This window comes from Synchiropus splendidus, chromosome 16 (genome assembly GCF_027744825.2).
Source record: "Synchiropus splendidus isolate RoL2022-P1 chromosome 16, RoL_Sspl_1.0, whole genome shotgun sequence".
NCBI classification, from domain to species: domain Eukaryota; kingdom Metazoa; phylum Chordata; class Actinopteri; order Syngnathiformes; family Callionymidae; genus Synchiropus; species Synchiropus splendidus.
The window spans coordinates 20,661,341-20,680,858 of record NC_071349.1 but is presented as its reverse complement, the minus strand read 5'-3'; the positions used below and the strand labels follow the sequence as shown (position 1 = coordinate 20,680,858).

Below are 19,518 nucleotides of genomic sequence, written 5' to 3'. Positions count from 1 at the left end.
GACTGGTTTTTCTCGGCTCCCACCCCACTCCCATGATGCACTGCAGCAGTCGACAGACTCTGTTGAAGCGGCTGGTGAGCGTTTATTCAGCACGATACAGAAGCGCTTGTGAAGCGGCGGCAGGCAGTGCTCACACACAGAGGAATGGAGCGGGGAGCAGTTGTCCGAGGCTGGTCCTCACAGCTTCTTCAGAGCTCGGGCCGTTTCTTCGATGGCCTCCCGGGGCTCGTTGGGCGCCGGGATCTTCAGGTCGGTGGGCTCCACGCCCCACACCTCCCGGGCGTACTCGGAGATGGTTCTGTCGCTGGAGAACTTCCCGGTGGCTGCGATGTTCCGGATCACCATCTTGGTCCACGCGGTGGTGTTCTGTGGAGCAGCGTCTCAGTCGGGTCACTCCTGCATCACTCAGACCGTCGTCTGCTCCGAGTCTCACACAGGTCCCGCTGTGTCCCGAGTGTGTGTGCGTGTGTACCTGGTACAGTCGGCTGACTTTCTCTTGGCACTTCATGTAATCCTCAAAGTCTGCAAACACTTTGAACCTGAACACAGAGGCGCACAAGTCACTCAGACGCTCTGCTGCTTCTCTGGTCATGTGACAGCAGTGAAGTTTGAGCCCGCCGCCTTCTCGCAGCAGGTCAAGAACAGGGCACCTGGAGGCCAGGCTCCCATCATGCCGAGCGGCTCAGGGACGCTGGTGTGGCTGGCTCACCGGTCGTACTTGAAGAGCATCTCCGTCAGGTCTTTGAACAGGTCTGGATTTTTGGGGCTGAAAAATCCGCTGGTGATTTGATCCATGACTTGTTTCAGCTCCGGGATCTTCTTGTAGTAGACCATGGCGTCATACCTGGCGGGAGAAGGCGTCAGTGAACGACGCTCTCCTTCAGCAGCGGTGTCAGAGGTCCACCCCTCACCCGAGCTCCTCCATCTCAGCCACGTCCTCCACTCTCATCCCGAAGATGAAGAGGTTCTCCTCGCCGGCCTCCTCTGCCATCTCCACGTTGGCGCCGTCCATGGTCCCGATGGTCAGAGCTCCGTTCAGCATGAACTTCATGTTGCCCGTTCCTGAAGCTTCGGTGCCCGCGGTGGAGATCTGCTCGGACAGGTCTGTGGCTGGAATCACTGCGAGGGAGAGGCGTGAGCCGTGGGAGCCAGGGGCCCAGGCCCTGCCGCCGCCACCAACCTTTCTCAGCCAGAGACACGCGGTAGTTCTCCAGGAAGATGACCTTCAGCCGGTTTCCCACCACGGGGTCGTGGTTGACCACGTCAGCGACGGAGGTGATCAGCTTGATGATCATCTTTGCCATGTGATAGCCAGGAGCAGCCTGCAGGCGGCGACAGAAGCCACTCCTGAGTCATTTGAACCGGAGCTGGTCCGGTCCGGAGCTGCGCAGGTACCTTTCCTCCGATGATCACGGTTCGAGGAACGAAAGGCGCGGCTGGGTTCTTCCTGATGCCTGATGAGCAGAGCAGAGCAGACGTCACGCGCACAGATCTGCCCGGGCCGGCCTGCGTGTGCTGCACCAGCCCGGTCCTGCTCACGGGCAGCTGGCACCGGCACCTACTGTTGTACATGCTGATGATGTGCAGGCAGTTGAGCAGCTGCCGCTTGTACTCGTGGATCCTCTTCACATGGACGTCGAACATGGACGACGGGTTTATCTTCACCCGGAACTCCTTCTCCAGGTACTGGGCGAACTTCAGCTTGTTGTCCTGCCAGAGAAGAGGCAGGAGGGTGAGGGTGCGAGTCCCAACAGGCCCTGCAGAGCTCAGCCGGGGTCGACAGCTCCGGACCAGAGCGTGGACTCAACCTTTTCCTCCTGAACCGGCTTCACTAACTGATCGACACCTGCTTCACTTTGGCCACGTCCCGGATGAAGGCGGCATCGTCCACAAAGTCCTTCAGCTTCTGCAGCTGACTGAGGTCCTTCACGTAGTCCTCCCCGATCACCTGGACACACAGGAGCGGCAGGTGAGACGGGCGGCGAGGAGCCTCGGCCAGGCGAAGCCCACCTCTGCGATGAGGTCAGCCAGGCCGGGGTTGCACAGCAGCAGCCAGCGGCGCGGAGTGATGCCGTTGGTCTTGTTCTGGAACTTCGCCGGCTCCAGTTCGCTGAAGTCACGAAACCTGGAGAAGAAAGCGCAGCACAACAGGTGTGTGTGGCAGGAAGCAGCTGGCTGCTGTGGTCCGGGCGCCGTCCGCGCCTGCGCCGGGGCGACTCTTACACGTCGGCCTTGATGATGCGGGAGTGGATCTCTGCCACGCCGTTGACGGCGTGCGAGCCCACGATGCACAGGTGCGCCATGTTCACCCTCTTGCAGCCGTCCTCTTCGATCAGAGACATCTTCCTCAGCTTGTCCACGTTGCCGGGGAACAGAGCGGCGATTTTCTGCTCCAACAGAAGCCGGTCAGTCAGGTGGCTCCGGCAGAGCTCGGGGGCGGAACCTTCACACGCACGTTCAGGTGGTTCTGGTTGATCTGGTAGATGATCTGCAGGTGCCGGGGCAGGAGTGTCTCCAGCAGCTCCACCGGCCAGCGCTCCAGAGCCTCGGGGAGGACGGTGTGGTTGGTGTAGGCGAAGGTGCGCTTGGTCAGGTCCCAGGCCTGCGGGGAGGAGTCACAGCCTGAAGACCTGAGGCTGGCGGAGCAGCCGCCGCTGCATCTCCAGCACCGACCGTGTCCCAGTCCAGCTTCTCCATGTCCACAAAGATCCTCATCAGCTCGGGGATGGCCATGGCCGGGTGGGTGTCGTTCAGCTGGATGGCCACCTGGAGGAGACAGGTGGAGCGTCGCTCACAGGCACACGCAGCAAACGCGCCGCGCACGTGCCACACACACACACCATCGTGCCACATACACGCAGCACATGTGACGCACACCACTCCATCGACTCCTCACAGTCAAACCCACTTTTTCTGGAAAGCTCTGGAAGGAGGTGCGACGAGGGCCCCCGTCCTTGGTGGTCTTGAAGCGACGGATGATGTCTTGGAGTGTTGCTGCCACCACAAAATATTCCTGCTTCAGACGCAGCTCTTTGCCTTCAAAGAACTGGAGCGAGCGGAGGAGAGTCAGGGCCTCGCTCAGGTCAGCCGCCGGGCGCGTCCAGGTCACCTACGTTATCGTTGGGGTACAGCACTCGCGAGATGTTCTCTGCCAGGTTTCTGTCCAGAACCGCCTGGATATAGTCCCCGACGTTAACTGGAAGAATGTTGGGTGGACAAGACGTGACATGAGTGGCGCCGGCTGGTGCCGCCGCATCAGAAGTCCAGCACTCACAGTCTCTCAGGTTGAAGTCGTTGGGGGCCCGAGCCGACCACAGCCTCATGGTGTTGACGGTGTTGTTCATGTATCCAGGGATGGGGGTGTCGTACGGCATGGCCAGCACCACCTGCGCCAGGCTCAGGCTCAGGCTCATCCTAACTAACACCTGACCTCAGCGTGTGACTGTTCAGGGAGAGGTGCGAGCCGTACCTGAGTGTCCACCCACTTGGACCCTTCCCGTGTCTCCTCCACTCGGCCGTAGAAGTGAACGGGCAGCATGTACTCTGGACGAGCCTTTTCCCAGGGGTTTCCATGGCGCAGCCAGTCGTCGGCCTCCTCCACCTGCGGAGCAGCACAGGCGTCTGGGGCTGGAGGAGCAGTGCGGCGAAGGAAGCGCTGACTCAGCCAGGACGCCAGCCAGCACGGCGCAGGCATGAAAGCCGCCTCACTCCCAGACCCGAACACCTGCCTGGTCAGTCAGGGGACCGCGGACGGCGCCGGACCAGACCCTCTCCAGCCATCTCCGACCCCTGCTCTGAGCCGAGGTGACCTCTGACCCTCATGAGCACTCCTGCACCGGTCTCCCAGGACAGAGACACAAGACTGAAGTCAGGAAGAAGAGAAGGTGGAGGCGGGTCGGGACTGAGAACGGCGGCGCCTCTGACGACACACGCGCAGGAAGGGAGCAACAGTTTAACATTGCACAAGCAGCGACAGGTTTGGACAGCGAAAAGCAGAAGAAGCTGTTGCACTTCCTGTTACCTCAGCAGCAGAGAGGGAGGACGAGTGGAAGCAGCAGCGTTCTGAAGTGCATGTTTGCACGCAGCTGATAACCCCGCCACCTCAGCGCAGCGTAACTCAACTCTTATCTCATCCTTTTCTTCTCTTTTCATTTCACATTTGTGGCCCGCTCCGAGTCAACTTTGACCTCTGACCGTCCGCCACGAGCAGTCGATAAGAAGCTTGCTGAACTTTGGAGCGGTGCACCGGGTCTCACCTGCCAGCCGTCTCTGATCTTCTGGTTAAAGATCCCGTACTCGTAGCGAATGCCGTACCCGTACGCCGCCAGACCCAGCGTCGCCATGGAGTCCAGGAAGCACGCTGCGCACGCACGCACGCACACACACACACACACACACGTCCTCAGGAGTGAGCACACCTGTGGTGTGGCGCCACACACGGAGCATCACAGCGCCTCAGGGCGTTACTCCACGTTCTGTGGCCCCCGACGGAGGCTGGGCTCCTGCTCCGACCACTTGTAATGCTGAGGTGTGGCCACCCGAGGCGCTCACCTGCCAGTCTGCCCAGGCCTCCGTTGCCCAGCCCGGCGTCCTCCTCCATCTCCTCCAGCTCCTCCATGTCCAGCCCCAGCTGCAGCAGAGACAGTCCGCAGAGGTGAGCGGCGGTGGAGGCCCGCAGGCCGAGGCTGCGGCCGCACCTGGTAGATGGCTTCGTCGCAGGCGTTCTGCAGGCCCAGGTTGATCATGGTGTTCTGCAGAGTCCGGCCCATGTAGAACTCCAGGGAGAGGTAGTAGACTCGCTGCACATGGAGAGAGGGAGCGCGGCCAGCAGGCCGAGCTTCTCTCAGCTCTCAGCCACGAAACAAGCCCCGACAGACAGAGAGCCGCTTCATTACATTCCAGGGATCACGGCGGCAGCAGCAGCAACATCCGCTCCCTCACCACAGAGCGGCCCAGAATATCATTCACACTCGAGCGAGAGACGACTTTGCTTTTTAGATGATGAGAACACCCTGCTGCTGTCGAATTAAAGAGCGGTCGGCCAGAGCTGCAGCAGCTCCCAACTTCAGAGAGACGTGCTGCGTCTTTGGTGAAGCCGCCCGCCATTGAGAGTCAGGGGACTCCCTGGAAAGCTCCCCAGCCCGACAGAGACGGAGAGGATTCACGCCAGTGAAGAGAGGAAATACGACTTGCTCATGCTCCATTCGAAGAGAGGAAATGTGTTTTGGATTGGCACTGCAGGAATTTCCTCCTCACACACAACCACGTTATTAACGAGAGAAACGCCTCTCCCTGAAAAGAGCGCTCCACCGAGGGAAGTGGTTCTGCAGCTGAAAGTCAGACGTCAAGCGCAAGGCGTCGCCATCTGCGCCATGGTCGGATCGCACAGACACACAACTCGGTCGCCGTTTACCTTGGGGTCCGCCTCGTAGTAGAACTGCTGGGTCCGGATCCACCTGCCCACCAGGTGGTCCCTGACGGTGTGGGCCAGGGCGAAGTAGTAGTCCCGCGGAGTGGCGATGTTGCGGTCCTTGACCAGCGTGAAGTGGAGGTGGCGGTTGAAGCCCTTCTTCAGCTCCGCCACGTTCTCCACACCCGCGATGCCCCTGATGCTGATCTGCTTGCGCTTCTCGTGGTCCGTGAGCGGGGTGGCCATCTTCGCCAGGTAGGTGGCTACAACTGAGTCCGAGTGGAGCCAGGAAGGCGAGTCGTGCGCGGCGCGCCGCCTCCGCCTCCTCCTCCTGTGGCGGGCGGCCCCCATTGGCGGGGGCTTGTTTGCGTGGGACAGCCCACGCACCCGCTGGACCGAGGGTCCGAGGTCACGCCCGCGAGGGTGCGAGCGCTCGCCGGGGTTCGTTGTCTCCTCTGATGGAGCGAGTTGGAGGAGGACGTCGGAGCTAACCGACTAGCGGGAGAGGCTTGTGTTTTCGGGAAGTTGGCCGGCTGGTTGGTGCTTCACGGACCGGAGATTGGAATCAACGTTTCACACATTGAGCTTGTAGCACAAACACGTGTCGCTGTCACTGCGCCTTCCAACCCGAAGGCGCGTCCCGCTCCCGCGCCGCTCTCCGGTGGAGTCGAAGCCAAAGACGGAAGTGGGTTTGACGTGGTTCTCGCGAGGCCTTGGTGAAGTTTCACGGCGTTTCGTCGGGCTAAACGCAGCAGGTTTGCTGCTGCTCGCGGCGTCAGACCGGTGCGCGCAGCAGCGTCTGGTGAGCAACTCCACTGTCGCCTCAGAGAACAGAGCGGTCTGCGGGGAACACGTGGTGTCTTTCCAGGCGTTTATTGAGTTGTCACACACAGGAATCACAGCGGCTCATGTCACAGGAAAATGAGAGACATATTTAAAATAGCAGATCATTTAGGTTGGTGACTCAAGTGTAAGAGTCAATAAGAGGCCGTTGGTGTCCAACACGGTTCAAATAAGGTTAGAGTTGCCTTCTCTCTCACACAAACACACACCTGTACAAAGGAAACCAAACCTGCGTGTCGCCCAGCGACAAGCGGCTCATCGAGTCGTGTGACTCGGACTGGTCGAGCATGAGCTAAGTGATTTGGTTGTTTACAATCGCGCGCTGCTGAGGTGCTGGCCCACACGCCCTGCTCCGCCCACACGCCACAAATGACTTGTGCTTCCAAAAGTAAACTTGTTCCAGCGCAGCTGGGATATAGAGGCGCGAAAGGCCTTTCTGAGTGAGCTTGCAGCGCTTCTTCTTGGGTATCAAAGGTCAGCAGGGTCGCGGTGTCCCGAGTGTTTGGCTGCTTCAGAACCAAGACACTCGTCCATCACTAAGCCTGTCACTAGTGTGAGGACCCCTGTTTAACTGGCGCAGCGACGCTGCCACACAGGCAGGAAGTCACATGACGTGTCCTGACCTTCACTGACCCTCTTTTCTTCAGTGACCTCTCCTACTGATTTCCAGTCTGAGACGAGTCGCCGCCGCCCCTGATCCTGGAGCTCCAGCCAGGGTCATCAGTGGCACCGCCAGGCTGAGCCCAGGCAGCAGCAGGAGTCCCGGGGTCGGGGGTCAGGGGTCATGATAGCACCTGGTGTGGACTCCCTCAGAGCAGTAATGCACAGAGTGAATGAAAAATGGCTCCTCCTCACAGAACACTCTCACTTCACTTGGGCACAACAAATCCAGTCCTCATAAAAATACATTTCCTGACGCAGTGAGAACACCACCAACAATATTCCCTCATAATTACACCAAGTGGATAAACAGAACTCTAAAAACACCAATAACTGGCTGGGCTATTCACAGCGGCGTCTTCTCTAAACTAGGCATGAGCGCCACCGGCAGGACACGGCTGCCACTGCAGCGTCTGTCTCGCTCATGTACAGCTGCGCGTCTATAAAGTCTCTCTGTGGACGCGGTCACAGGAGCAAAGCCACTAATGAAAGCAGAAACACATCATAAAACATTGGCTGCAGGAAGCCAAAACTATTGCTGTTGTCTGGCACGCACGCACACACACACACACACACACACACACACGCACGCACGCACGCGCGCGCGCGCTGGCAGCCCTCCGTCACCCTGCTTCAGTTATGGCCTTGATGGCAGAGGAATGTGCTTGTTGTCGTTCAAAGCCAACGTTCTCCGACTTCCCTCCGATGCTGATCAGGACTCAGGTCAGAGGTCACACGGTGGTTGGCATTAAACTTTTACGTTTCTGTCAGCGGTGGGCTTCTGCAGTGCATGATGGGGCGGGCAGCACGGGCTGCTCCAGTCAGCCAGAGGTCTCCCACCATCACAACCTTCTTTCTATATTCTGTATCTTCTACAGGGAGTGTTGACCCCTGCCTGACCTCGCCAACCGGTCCACCATCAAAACATTCAAACAACACCCCCCTCCCCCCTCCCACTGAGGCACACTCCTGGCTTCACACAACACGGGAGAAAACGGAGAGGAGCTCACTGACCACTGGGGGCAGCAGAGGGCGGGTCTGAGCTCCGGCCCTCAGCATGGCTTCTGACATGGCAGACGACGGTGTGATCCAGCTTCTGGCTCGCGGGCCACAGGCTCACGTCTCCCATGATGGAAGCGGTGGCGAGTCTCTAGCACATGGATCCAGAGGGGTCGGCCTCCCCGGGCGTGTAGAAGTCGGGGATGGGCAGCCCAGTGTGCAGGGTGACCTGCAGACACAGCACAGTCTCAGGCCTGCAGGGGGAGCTGCTGCTCCTCCGAACTACAGCAGCGACAGAGCGGGTCTGGCTCCTCACCTGCACGTTCCGGTTGAGGCTGAGGGCGGGATAATAGACCCCGTCCAGGTTCTCAAAGGCCACTGGCCCCTGCTGCTCGTCGTTGACCAGGAAGATGAGGATTCCTCGTGTGAAGTCCAGCAGGACCCCGATGGTGGCCCCTTGGCTGATGCCTCCGTCCGTCCTGCTCAACAACAGCAGGCCTCCTGTCACGTGGGAGGAAAGCAGAGCACGGCGCGGCCACTCACCTGTTGGTGTGCGAGTTGTTGTGCATGAACCAGGAGCGGTTGTTGTCCACGTACATGGCCCAGGCCTTGTCGTCCTTGCCCAGCATCACGTCCCTCAGAACCTCGGCCCGGGCGACGCCAAAGGCCGGGTCCGGGTGGTTGTCGTAGCGGTCCAGAGTCATCTCCCAGTAGTGCAGGCCCCGGGAGAAGGCGGCGCTGCCCAGCACCACGCGGTCGTCGTAGCTGCTGCAGCTCACCGTCATGTTGTCGTTGGAGAAGATGATGTCAGGGTGCGCCGAGGCGGGGTCGAAGGTGAACCAGGCCACTGCGGGGGAAGACGAGGTTCAAACACACGCTCCTGGAGGTGGGGTGACTGGAGCATGGAGAAGGATGGTTCTGCAACACCGAGCCGAGCAGCCTCCAGGCGCCTCGGCGGCAGCGAACAGAGCTTCAGCAGGCAGACGTTTGCGGGGTGGGCTCCGTCCCTGAAGCCGCAGCCCACTGAGCCACAAACGCCCCCCTGCTGGAGCCCGAGTGACCACGGCACTGATGGAAGAGGCGGCGCTGGGCAGACGGAGGGGCCCTACCTGCGCCGAGAGACTGCATGTCACATGGCGGGAGTCCAGCTGCAACAGGAGAGAAGCAGGATGGAGATAAAGAGGCATGAAGGAGGAGGGGGAGGGGTCAGGGGGCGGCTGCAGAAGAACTTGCTGCCAGGCTCAGACCTTGCCTCTGATCCAACCTGCCCCACTGACCTCTAGGGGCCCCCTGCACCTGAGGAGGCGGAAACAAAGACGCACCCTCGGAGGTCTGCATGAGCAGCGTCTTGCTGTACTGGCCCACTCCGCTGCCGTTGAAGGCCTTGACCCGGGACCGGTAGGTGCTGTGGTAGTGCAGCCCGTCCACCGTGCAGATGGTCTCCGTGCCCACGTACACTTCCTGTCAAGACACTCCACGTTAGGACCGGTCAGTCCACAGACTGGCTGACTCACAGGAGGAGAACCGCACCAGCAGAGGGCGCTGATGCCCTCACAGAGCTGTCAGCTGAGCAAGGCCAGCGTCGGCCCAACTCTCTGGAGGCTTTCAGGAGGATTTGGGCTGATTCTCAGGTGGGAGTGAGAGACGGCTCCCACTGGACAGTGGAGGTCCGCACAAGGGACGGGCCATATGGACCAAAAAAGTCGCGATAAATGTGGTCATTTCAGCGATCATGACAATGATCTACAGTCTCTCTGGACACTGTTTGATGATGGAACTCAGGAGTGGAGTTTGTCTCCAACACCATTGTGTTTGTTGACGTCTCAATAGAAGAGTGAACTCTGCAGTGCAGAGATGAGAAACTCAATGTTCCAGGTCTCTGGTAGAAGCCGCTGGTGTCTGACAGGCTGCTCTGCCAGCTTTATTTAGGGCTTCAATGGAGCCGTCTGTCTGTCTGTCTGCTGTGTCTCATGTCAAACTAGCATGGTGCACCACAGTCCACCACACTCTCCACAACTGTCACACGGCGTGGAGCTGGAGAGCGCGGCGCCGTCACCCTCTCCTCATGTTCACGTGTGCAGGTCCGATGCAGCGAGTGAGCCACAGGTTTATGGAATTTATCGTGAGATGCAGAAGTATCAGCGTGTTTGGCAGGATATGGTGGAGTTATTACTCTTTCCTTGTCCCCACAGAGAGGAAGGACTGGGAGAAGTGGACTGAAGCAGGCGTCACCAAACACCAAACCCAGCTCCAGTGAGGGGCGCCCTCCCCCACTCTAGCTGGGTCAGAACAAAGACGGACTCAGGGACTACAGAACCCAGTGTCTTTGATCCGGGCCACAGCTGTCCCCACGGAGTGTCACATGACCTCAGCCACACAAAGACTTTCTTTGACAGGTGGCGCTGGTGAGCGGGCTCAGGTGAGTGAGCAGAGGACCTACCCTGAACGGACCCCCGCTCCCGTCGTCCAGCTCCAGAATGTAGCCTTCCACGGCGATGGTGGAGAGTGGCGGCTGTTTCCATGACAACGTGGCACTATTGTTCTGAGTACAGCACTCTTCCAGCTGGAGCATGGGGGGCGCTGGCACTGCGGCGAGAGGAGCACGTCAGCTCAGCCTCCACACACACACACACACACACACGTGGACCAGGAGCCGTCACTTCCCTGTCACAGCTCCTACCTTTCATCTGAACAAAGTCCAGCTGGTGGATGGTCTGCAGGAGCGGCCCGCTGTCCAGGGTCAGGTCGAAGTCGCTGGTCATCCTCGGGGTCAGCGTGCCTTTGCCCCATTGGCTCTCGGTCATGTGAACTCTCCGGATCAGAGCGTCAGAGATCTGAGCACAGCAACAGCCAACGTTCTGAGACATTCAGGGGCCCGAGTGCCACCTTGACCTCCCGGGTTCGGCGGAGCAGCTGACCTGGAGGAAGCCGCTGGGGTCGTTCTCCTTGATGACCTCCAGGCAGTACTCCATCAGGCCGGTGGTCTGGCGCAGCTTCACGGTGCAGTGGGAGATCTGGTCCCGCACCACCTGGACAGAGACTGACCCGTGACTCCTGGGAGGACGCGCGCCGCTCGTCCCCCACACTCTGGACCCACGGTTGCTAGGCAACAGCTGCTGCAATCCGACAGGTCTCCCAGCTACAACGTCGAGGAAAATCCTCTGCAGTCGCCGCGAGGCCGATGGAACCCCGACTCACACCAGCAGGTCACGAGTCTGGGAGCCATCTCAGAGACAAGTGGGACCGTGTGGTGTTCAGTGTTCCCCAGGAGGCTGCAGGGTCACTTCCTGATCCTCCTGAGGGTGCGACGTCACGGCTGCCTCACCTCATCTCCATCTGAGCTGACGTGCGAGCGCTGGAGCAGCCTCGGACGAGTCGCAGCGAGGCGACGGCCACGGTGGGAGGAGAGGATCAGCTCCTGCAGAGCCACTTCCACCCAGGCATCAGTCCAAACCGCAACACTCTGCTGCCGCTTCAGCGTCGCCATGGCAACCGGGCTCCAGCGTCAGAGTCCGCTGCTGCCAGGCTTCGACGCGAGGGCCGTGTCTCCCTGCCTCAAGCTCAGATCAGCAGTGACACCACCACCACCACCTCTCAGACGGGCCCTGACGCATGGCTGAAGGAGCCCCACACAGTCAAGTGTGTTCGCAGCCGCCCACGCGCGTGACAGTCTCCACGCCGCAGAGCGTGAAATTGGATGCTGCGCAGAACAACTAGGTCCCTCCTCATCCCCCGCTTCCTCCTCTGCACTTGGCTTCTCATCCACGTCCCCATCTTCATGTTCTGAGGCTCATTTATCTGCAGAGAAGAGCCTTTCATGACGCCTGGCTTCCTCCTCCAGACGAGCTGCAACAGGCAGCCATCCGAGACATGAGAACAAACCTGCAGAGGCAGGGTTTATTTTGGGCTTCGGAGATGATCATCCAGAGCGGATAATACCGTCCAGAACCTTTGTGTCCTATTCTGATGCCAAGCTCAGGCTGCGGGAGGGCAGCAGGGCGGGGTCTCTCTTCAGCAGGGGGCGCTGTCACTCACCTTCAACTTGTGCTCGTGCTCCTTGTTAACACGAGCGAGCAGCTGCACTTTGCGGCGGTTGAGAGCCTCGATGAGGGCGTCGCACTGGGCCACCAGGCAGGCCTCGAACTCCACGCCGTTCTCCTGCGGGAGCCAGACAAGAGAGGCGTCAGGACGGCCCCGCCCAGACTCAGACTCCATCCTTCCCGTCAGTAGCCAGCCTTCATCATCATCACCCTCACTTCATCTCCTCCGCCCACCAGCCTCTCTGACTCTCCTGAGTCTCATCAGTTGGATTTGAAACCTGAGGCTGGGGTCAGGACCACGCCCAGTCGGACCAGTCGCCTCCCAGCTCCTCCCTCTAGTCCCGAGGCTCAATAATCTGCCACACATCATTCTCATGTGGCGAACACGTGCGCCACAGTAAATAATGTCCCGCCTGCAGCCTGTTGCTATGGCGACGCTCCTCCTCTGGCCTGACGTCTCCAGCTCCAGTGTGACTAGAACCCTGCACTCTCATGTCCAAGTCAGGACACCTTGACGGGCCTGGAGCTCCGCCTCCACCTGCCGTGAGTGAGGTCGTCATGGAAACGCGGCGTCCGTGTCGGCTGGACGTCAGGCTCACCTGGATGTGCTGGACCGTGTTGCGGAGCTGGACCAGGAACTCTTTGGCTTCGGTGGCTCGGTCTGACAGACCGTTGAGAGCCTGGGATAGTTGACCCTGCACAGAGAGAGAGGCGGGAACCAGTCAGAGCACAGATCCTGGACGCTGCACACGCCTCATGCTCATGGGGAGGGGGGGCACCAACTCGCTGCTGTCAGATCGGCTCTAGGGAGACCAGCCGCTGACCTTTGACCCCAGGGTTTGGGTAGCCGAGGCAGCTGCAGCGAACACGCAGCCGGAGCTGGTGGCAGCTGAGCAGAGACTGGAATGTAAAGCTCCCAGGAGTGGCCAGGGAGCAGCAGGAGCTCCGTCCCCCACAGACAACTCTGACGCCACATCACCGAGCCCCGGGGGCCCGGCCGGCTCCAGACTGACCCACCACACCACCAGCAGAGACGTGCAGTCCTTGAAACCGGCTCAGAACATGCAAGACACACGCGCGCGCTCTCTTCGTCGGACCAGTCTGGCTCGGGCCAGTGCCGCTGCTAAGCCAGACTGGTGGAGCTCAAACCTCCAGCAACATCTTGGAGCTGGCGCTGGTCATGTGACCGGGACACCGCGAGGCGCACCTCACTCGCTCCTGAGGCGCAGCACTGTCACAGCCACTCTGCATTAGAGCCTGAAGGATGTGACCAGCGCAGCTCAGATCCCAGACCCGGCTCCCATAATGCACTGCCACAATCCAACTTTTCTGCCTGCCGTGACCATCAGTCTGGAGAGACCACTGCAGCTGAGGCGCTTCAGAACCACACAAGAGCTTTGCGTCTTCTGCAGACACAGATGCGCAGCTCCGTCTTCTGACCAGTTTTCCTTTGTCTTCATTCTGCACCAGCAGCGTTGGTGCTTGCCCGCCACGTGTCAGTGACAGACTCGGAGACTCCCGACTGGTTCCTCTGGGCCGCACATGCGGCACGTCCCTCCCTCTGAAGTGATGCAGGAACACAGACTGAGGAGCTTCATGCCAGCAGACTCTCCACGACCCAAGCTGCAGGCCACCTCTCTGGTTCTGGAGCAAGTTTACTGTCAAGTTCCTCGCCACATCATCCGCTGTTCTTCTGACAGACGGGACATGATGGACGTGACCCCTTAGCATGAACATCCACTCGCACTGCAACACTCCACTGCTGACCTCTTGGATCTGGGAAGGAAGATGAGAATGGTCCAACAGTCCACGGAGGAAATCAGAGGTTGTAAACAAGAAGTGTCTTCACGGTCGACAGTGTTTCCAAGGCAACACGTGTATGAGCTCCTCCAAGTTCCCAGACTGCAGCTTCACTCTTCAGCAGACCTGCCAGGATGAAGGCCATGATGACCTCAGAGGTCCGGCGCCACCCTGGCAGAGAGAGGAGGACCGTCCAGCATCCGCGGTGGCTTCCTTCTGGGTCTCTCAGCTGCTTCCCAGGGAGGGTTGCCATGACGGCAGCTGCTCCTTCCTGGAGAGGGTTCTCCTCCCTCAACAACCAGAGGTAGCTGAGCGTTTCCAGCTCCTGCAGGGGAGCACCCCGAGCCCGGGCACCCGCTCCGTCCTGCGCCCCCTGCTGAGAGCACAGGCGGCAGCGTCGCAGCCACCCGCCCACGCCGCTTCTCCCCCATCCAGCCAACTTCTGGCTGCTAGAGAAGAAGCAGGCAGGTGCCGTGACTACAGGACAACAGCTGCAGGTGGGCAGGTGTTCCTGCCACCAGCTGGGACTCGACCCAGATTTCAGAGGACGCGTTCTGAACCACAGACACGAATACTTGGAATTATCAGCGGACCTTTCCCCAGATTCTGTCCGACTCGTGACTCGGCTCGGCGGCGGTCAGGGTGCGACGTGGCACGATTGGCGGGCTTTTCGTCGTGCTGACGACTGGACGGGTCACAGGGCCTCTCCGTCAGAGCGAGCGCGGGGCTCAGACCAGGCGGGCCAAACGCACCGGTCCCGGACACTCCTGAGGAGGCTGCGCCATCATCGCAGCGGTCAGAAGGTGACGGAGGCGCCGCCCCGTGCACCACCCACTTGCCTCCACATCTGGTGCTCCAGCACATGCCTCCTCACCACCGCACACCCTGCGTGCGGGTCCCTGCAGGGGCCGCGCCCCGCAGCTCGGACCCCACCGTCCCATTCCAGGAGTCGGAGCCCTACCTTGTGCAGCTTCCACATGGCGCCCAGCGCCTTGACCTCGTGGGTCCCGTGGCGCCCCTCCTCCAGACACTGGTAGCAGACCGGGCTCTTGCACTGCACGCAGTACATGCTCAGGTTCTCCAGCTCGTGTTCCGTGCAGGTGGAGATCTTGCGGGGACTGGCGCGGCGGCTGATCCGCCCCTGGGCCGGCGGAACCAGGCGATGCTTGGCGAGTGGGCCGCGGGGTGGGTGGCAGCGGAGGCGGCACGGCTCGCAGTAGAAGACGTCGCACTGCTCGCACATGACCGTGGCTTCTTTGGGACTCTTCTCGCACAGCTGGCACTTGAGCGCGGCCGCCTTGCTCTGCTGGTACCGGTCCACCACCCCCTCCAGGACCCGGTTCTTGGGGAAGCCGCGCAGCCCCCGCTCGTCCAGGATCAGGCTGCGGTGGCACTGCGGGCAGGTGATGCAGGAGTTCCGCGGGACGCCCGGCTGGGGCAGAGCCGGGGGGAAGACCCGGACCCCGTTCGGGGACTTCTGGCACGGGGTGGTGGGGGCGCTGACGGCGAAGCCTCCGTAGGAGCCGTAGCCGCTGTCCGCCTCGCTGTACACGCTCATCTTGTCCAGGTCCAGGTAGTCGTAGTCGGAGAGCCCGGAGCCGGACGCGCGGCAGCTCTGAGGGGACTCCGAGTCGGGGGTTTGGACCAGAATGTTCCGAGCGCAGGCCAAGCAGATGTTGTGGGAGCAGGGCAGGATGATGGGCTCGCGGTAGAAGGAGCCGCACACGGGGCACTTGAGCTCGTCCTCCATCTCGTCCATGCTTCCGGTGCCGAGGAGCGTCGCGAGTTCGAGATCCAGCCGCGTCCGAGTGAGAGCGCAGCCAGCGAGACCTTGGACCAGAGGAGACTGCGGAGGCGGGCCCCAGGCTCCCAGCAGCCAATGAGGGAGCACCATGAAGTCGCTGCTCGGCGTCTGATTGGAGGCTCGGAAGGCTCCTCCCCTCCCATTGGCCAACAGCGCTGGCCGCTCACGCTAATGAGCTTATGGCGGAGGAGACCAGCTATTGTTTGTGAACTTAAGCGAGAGATCCAGGCCGCGAGCCGCAGCGGAGGGGACTAGTTTGATGTTGTGCATCACGGTTGACTTTAATTCTTGTGAGAAGCGAGTCAAAGGAGGTGGAACCGTGAGTAGTGCCGCCGAAAGGCCGTGCGTGGCCGACGCTCTTCCCTCACACGCCGGCCGGAGTCCGTACTGCACTGCAACAGTCGCAGACGGGAGCAGCCTCTCCGGGGAGGCCCGCGACTCGGGTGTGAGAAGATGAAGCGGCAGAGGACGCTCCTCGTGGCTCCCTGAGGCCGCTGAGGGCTGGGACGCGTCCGTGGCAACAGGGCTGCCGCTCGCTGGAATGAAACGGGACCATCTCACTGAACGGGATCGTCGGTCCTCATGCTCACACGGGCGGCGCCAGGCCACTCTGCTGGGGCAATGTTTCTCTGACAGGGATCACGTGGGCAAAGAACTGAGGGGGTCGTGACCTCGGTAGTGAGGAGGCTCTCGTCTCTCGTGGAAGGCACTTTTGAAAAGTTCTCGGAAAATAAACAGCAACTGCAGAGTTTATCCGCACAAACACTGAGTGGATCCCGAGCTAACGCGGCGCTGAGCCTCACCAACTGTGAGTGAGTCCACGGCAGCTATTTTTGGACACAGGCTTGCTGGCGCGCCTCGTGATGACTTTGTTCTGGGCCTAAGCTTCAGGTCTGGGCTGCCTCCATGTGGAGGTGGACTTCCTGCTCTGAACTGAGGCCGCGTCGAAGCAAGAGCAGCAGGTGAGGGCTCCACTCCAACCATTGAGGGTGGAACTGAGACTTGTTTCATGCTTCCTTCACACGCTTCTGCCAGGCCTCACACTGGAGCTGAAGGCTGAGCTCACGACTCGCCTCTACTCGGAGGCTCTCCCGGACCACGGAGCTCTCCACCTTTCCTCCAAGTGAGAAGCACCAATCTGAGGAGGGACGTCTGCACACGCAGTGCTAGTGGATCCAGGTGAGGGTCTCACACACCTGCATGTTGGACATGGTTCCGACACGGGAGCCGGCAGGAGGACGGCTTGGGTTCTGGAGTGGGAAGGAATTTCGAGCTGGTGTTGGATGTTTTGAAACACCTCTGCTGGAGTCTTCAACAAGGTAAACACAACTGCTGTGGTCTTGAGTTTGGCAGACCCTCATGAAAGCGTGACGTGACCTCGCTGACCCCCCAGAGTTGGTCAGGGTCATGGCCCACCCGAACCCTTCGGCACCTCCTGCTGCAGCGGGGAACTGTGTCACTGCAGCAGACTGTGATCACTGCCGTCACCAGCTGCCGGAGATCCGGTCCAGCTGAAGGGAACCCAGCGAGGATGCTGCCAGCCTGTCACAGCAGACACACTCAAAGCCTGAAGGCAGGTGGGGGTTAGTGCAAAGACAGACAGAAGGCTGAATACACTTACTCTGACCTGAGAGCTGAGCTGCAAAGTCAAGCTCTGCCGACTGTCTTCCACACACAGAACCAGCTGGTGACCTCACACACGCACAGCGTTGAGGTGAACTGGAGCTGTGATGTGACCCTCTGGATCCAGGTGAGTCACCTTGTCTCACCGCCCCTCTGCTCCTCACCATCTGTGGCATCCGGACCCTCACCACTGATGCAGAGATGAACTCTCTCGGCCACAAGCCGTGCCTCAGCTGACCTCTGACCTCTGGCGCTGCAGGTGTGAGAGAGGGTGTCAGAGCGCCAGAGATGAAGAGATGCAGCTGAAGAGACACGTGAGCAGAGAGGCGCGCACGTGCTGCCGCTCGCCCCGGCAAGACGTCCGACCTCTGGAGGGAATCTGGGCCACAGTTAATAGCATCATGGTTTTCTGGCTGTAAGTGGGTTGGTGACGTTGCTCTGCTGCTGCGGGGACTCACATGGTTCCACTGCGGTTCAACAGAAGGGAGAGCAGAGCGCTGAGTCAGCAGGAGCTGCCCGGGGTCCCGCAGGGCCCGACCTCACCAGTGAGATGGGTCAAGCAGAACTTCATCGATTGCGCCTCGCTGTCTCTATGGCAACCAGAATCTGCCAGTCAACCCAGAAGTCTCCAGAAAATGGAGAGTTGTGTGGTGTGTGATGTGCAGCCATTCTCTGTGTCATGCCACTGCAACAACAGGGCGTCCAGGAGGGACCCGCCCACCGGGGTCCGGTTACCGCTGCCTTTGTCACCGGCCCGAGGAGCAACAGAACAGGTGCGAGAAGTGGAGCAGGGGGTGGGACGATGTGACGGCGCCGGCGTTGATTCTGGTGAGAAGATTCCAGGCCTTTCCTCACATCTGCAGAGAAACCTGCCTGAAGCTTTGACAATCACTGGCGCCCCCTGGGGTGCAGTGACGGGCCACAAAGGACGTCAGTGGCGACTGCAGAGGTCTGTCTATCCTCTCTGTCACACACTCACCGTCGCTGTTCAGCAAAATAAAGGCTACAATACTTGTGTTTTTAACTTGTAAGTTACATTTACAAAATGCTCGAGATAGAAAGGACTACAATAATGGCCGCCAGCCCTGTACCCGAGATCCTGGTCCGTGGTTTGTGACCGTCATTCGGAGCAGCTGAAAGGAGCCAGTGGGAGTCAGACAACATCACAGTTTGGATCATCCGCACCAAGCAGCCCAGCAGCCACACAACTGCAGGGCAACTGAAGACAAGAGGAGCCGAAAATAGGAGGCGGAATCAGGCCAGATACACACCGACAGTGGGTCGGCTGTCACCTAAGAATAGATCCATGGATCAGCAGCAAAAGGACGTCAGGCTTCTCCTCTGATCCTCAGCTCCATGGAGCAACAGTACTGAAGGATCCCCTGCAGGTTCCTGGTTGTGGGGAGGAACAACCGTCAGCAGGTTCCACCGCTCACGTCTGCTGCGGCCTGACCAGGTGGAGACCCTGCCTGACGCTCCTCTGCGGGCCGTTGGCGTAGGCCCGTCCCCGAGCGAGGCTCCTTCCTGAGCCGCTCGCACGTCCCGTCCGCCCACAGCTTCCGACAGGCCTCCCTCCTCTTCAGAGTCCACCAGATCTGCCACTGACTCATCCGTCTGATGCTGAGACTGAACTTGGACTCTTGCTATTTCTGTGGCGCTGAAGCCAGACGTCATCGCTGTGTTGTGGGTTCCGTTCTCCTCGTCCTGGCAGCGCAGGTGGGCGGCTGTGTGCTTGCTCGGCCTGCACGTGTGTGAGTGGAGTTCCGGACCATGGTGGTGGCTGGGGTGATGCGGCACGGGCTGCTGACCCCGGGGGCTCCACAGACTCAGCGAGAGCCTCTGCCCGGCGCCCTCTCTCAACCCACGAGCGCAGATTGTGAGGTGATGCACCTGAGCTCAGGTGACTGTGCCTCCCGTGACCACAGTCCCAGCTGCTGGCAACTTCAGCCGCACCTGCAGACAAGCCGCAGCCCGCTTGGCCTCAGCTGAGGGCCGCGGCCGAGGGCACGAGGTCACGCGACTCAGGACTGTCCTCGTGAGGGGAGGGGGGCGTCAACACCTTGACCCTCAGGTTGGCCTGCCGATGTTGGCGGTGAGAGGTGGAGCCCAGGGACGGATGATGGGACCACTGTAGGAGATGATGTACACAGTAGGAGCTCTGATTTGGTGAAAACGCAGCTGGCACGAGGACGAACCCGCTGCTGCTGAGGCAAGCTTCTTCCTCGTGGGTCTTTGCTGTAAACGGATGGCTCCAGGCTGGCTGTTGCCATGGCAACCTCTCGCCGCAGTTTGGGCGCTTTAAAAGGCCGCATCCTCATTGGCCGGACTTGTTAGTACTG

At 60.3% G+C, this 19,518-nt stretch overlaps 2 protein-coding genes and 1 long non-coding RNA gene across 6 annotated transcripts; 1 reads left to right on the top strand and 2 right to left on the bottom strand.

Annotated features, from left to right (window-relative positions):
• Nucleotides 1–62: 62 nt before the first annotated feature.
• On the bottom strand, nt 63–5,761 carry pygl (phosphorylase, glycogen, liver). Its single transcript, XM_053844940.1, has 20 exons — nt 5,414–5,761; nt 4,698–4,799; nt 4,552–4,630; nt 4,257–4,360; nt 3,470–3,601; nt 3,275–3,386; nt 3,114–3,196; nt 2,909–3,046; nt 2,674–2,766; nt 2,456–2,602; nt 2,224–2,387; nt 2,011–2,125; nt 1,847–1,948; nt 1,563–1,710; nt 1,396–1,454; nt 1,181–1,322; nt 912–1,119; nt 710–844; nt 473–539; nt 63–366 (listed from the first exon to the last, which is right to left on the bottom strand). Exons 1-20 carry the CDS (start codon nt 5,759–5,761, stop codon nt 178–180), a joined length of 2,667 nt encoding a protein of 888 aa, XP_053700915.1. The 3' UTR covers nt 63–177.
• A 2,234-nt stretch (nt 5,762–7,995) lies between these two features.
• trim9 (tripartite motif containing 9) lies at nt 7,996–15,588 on the bottom strand. Of its 2 annotated transcripts, XM_053844941.1 has the most exons (11): nt 14,714–15,588; nt 12,552–12,647; nt 11,948–12,070; nt 10,831–10,941; nt 10,593–10,746; nt 10,353–10,498; nt 9,235–9,373; nt 9,022–9,060; nt 8,456–8,759; nt 8,229–8,391; nt 7,996–8,141 (listed from the first exon to the last, which is right to left on the bottom strand). In XM_053844941.1, exons 1-11 carry the CDS (start codon nt 15,509–15,511, stop codon nt 8,064–8,066), a joined length of 2,151 nt encoding a protein of 716 aa, XP_053700916.1. In that variant the 5' UTR covers nt 15,512–15,588; the 3' UTR covers nt 7,996–8,063. The 2 variants fall into 2 exon arrangements, with proteins under 2 accessions (XP_053700916.1, XP_053700917.1); XM_053844942.1 differs by lacking the exon at nt 9,022–9,060.
• On the top strand, nt 15,264–18,861 carry LOC128747225 (uncharacterized). Of its 3 annotated transcripts, none has more exons than XR_008412658.1 (3): nt 15,264–16,518; nt 16,592–16,875; nt 16,950–18,861. It is a non-coding gene; the product is annotated as an uncharacterized LOC128747225 (long non-coding RNA). The 3 variants fall into 3 exon arrangements; XR_008412659.1 differs by having other exon boundaries at nt 16,592–17,306; nt 17,439–18,861; XR_008412660.1 differs by having other exon boundaries at nt 16,592–17,594; nt 17,661–18,861.
• The last annotated feature ends 657 nt before the right edge of the window (nt 18,862–19,518 follow it).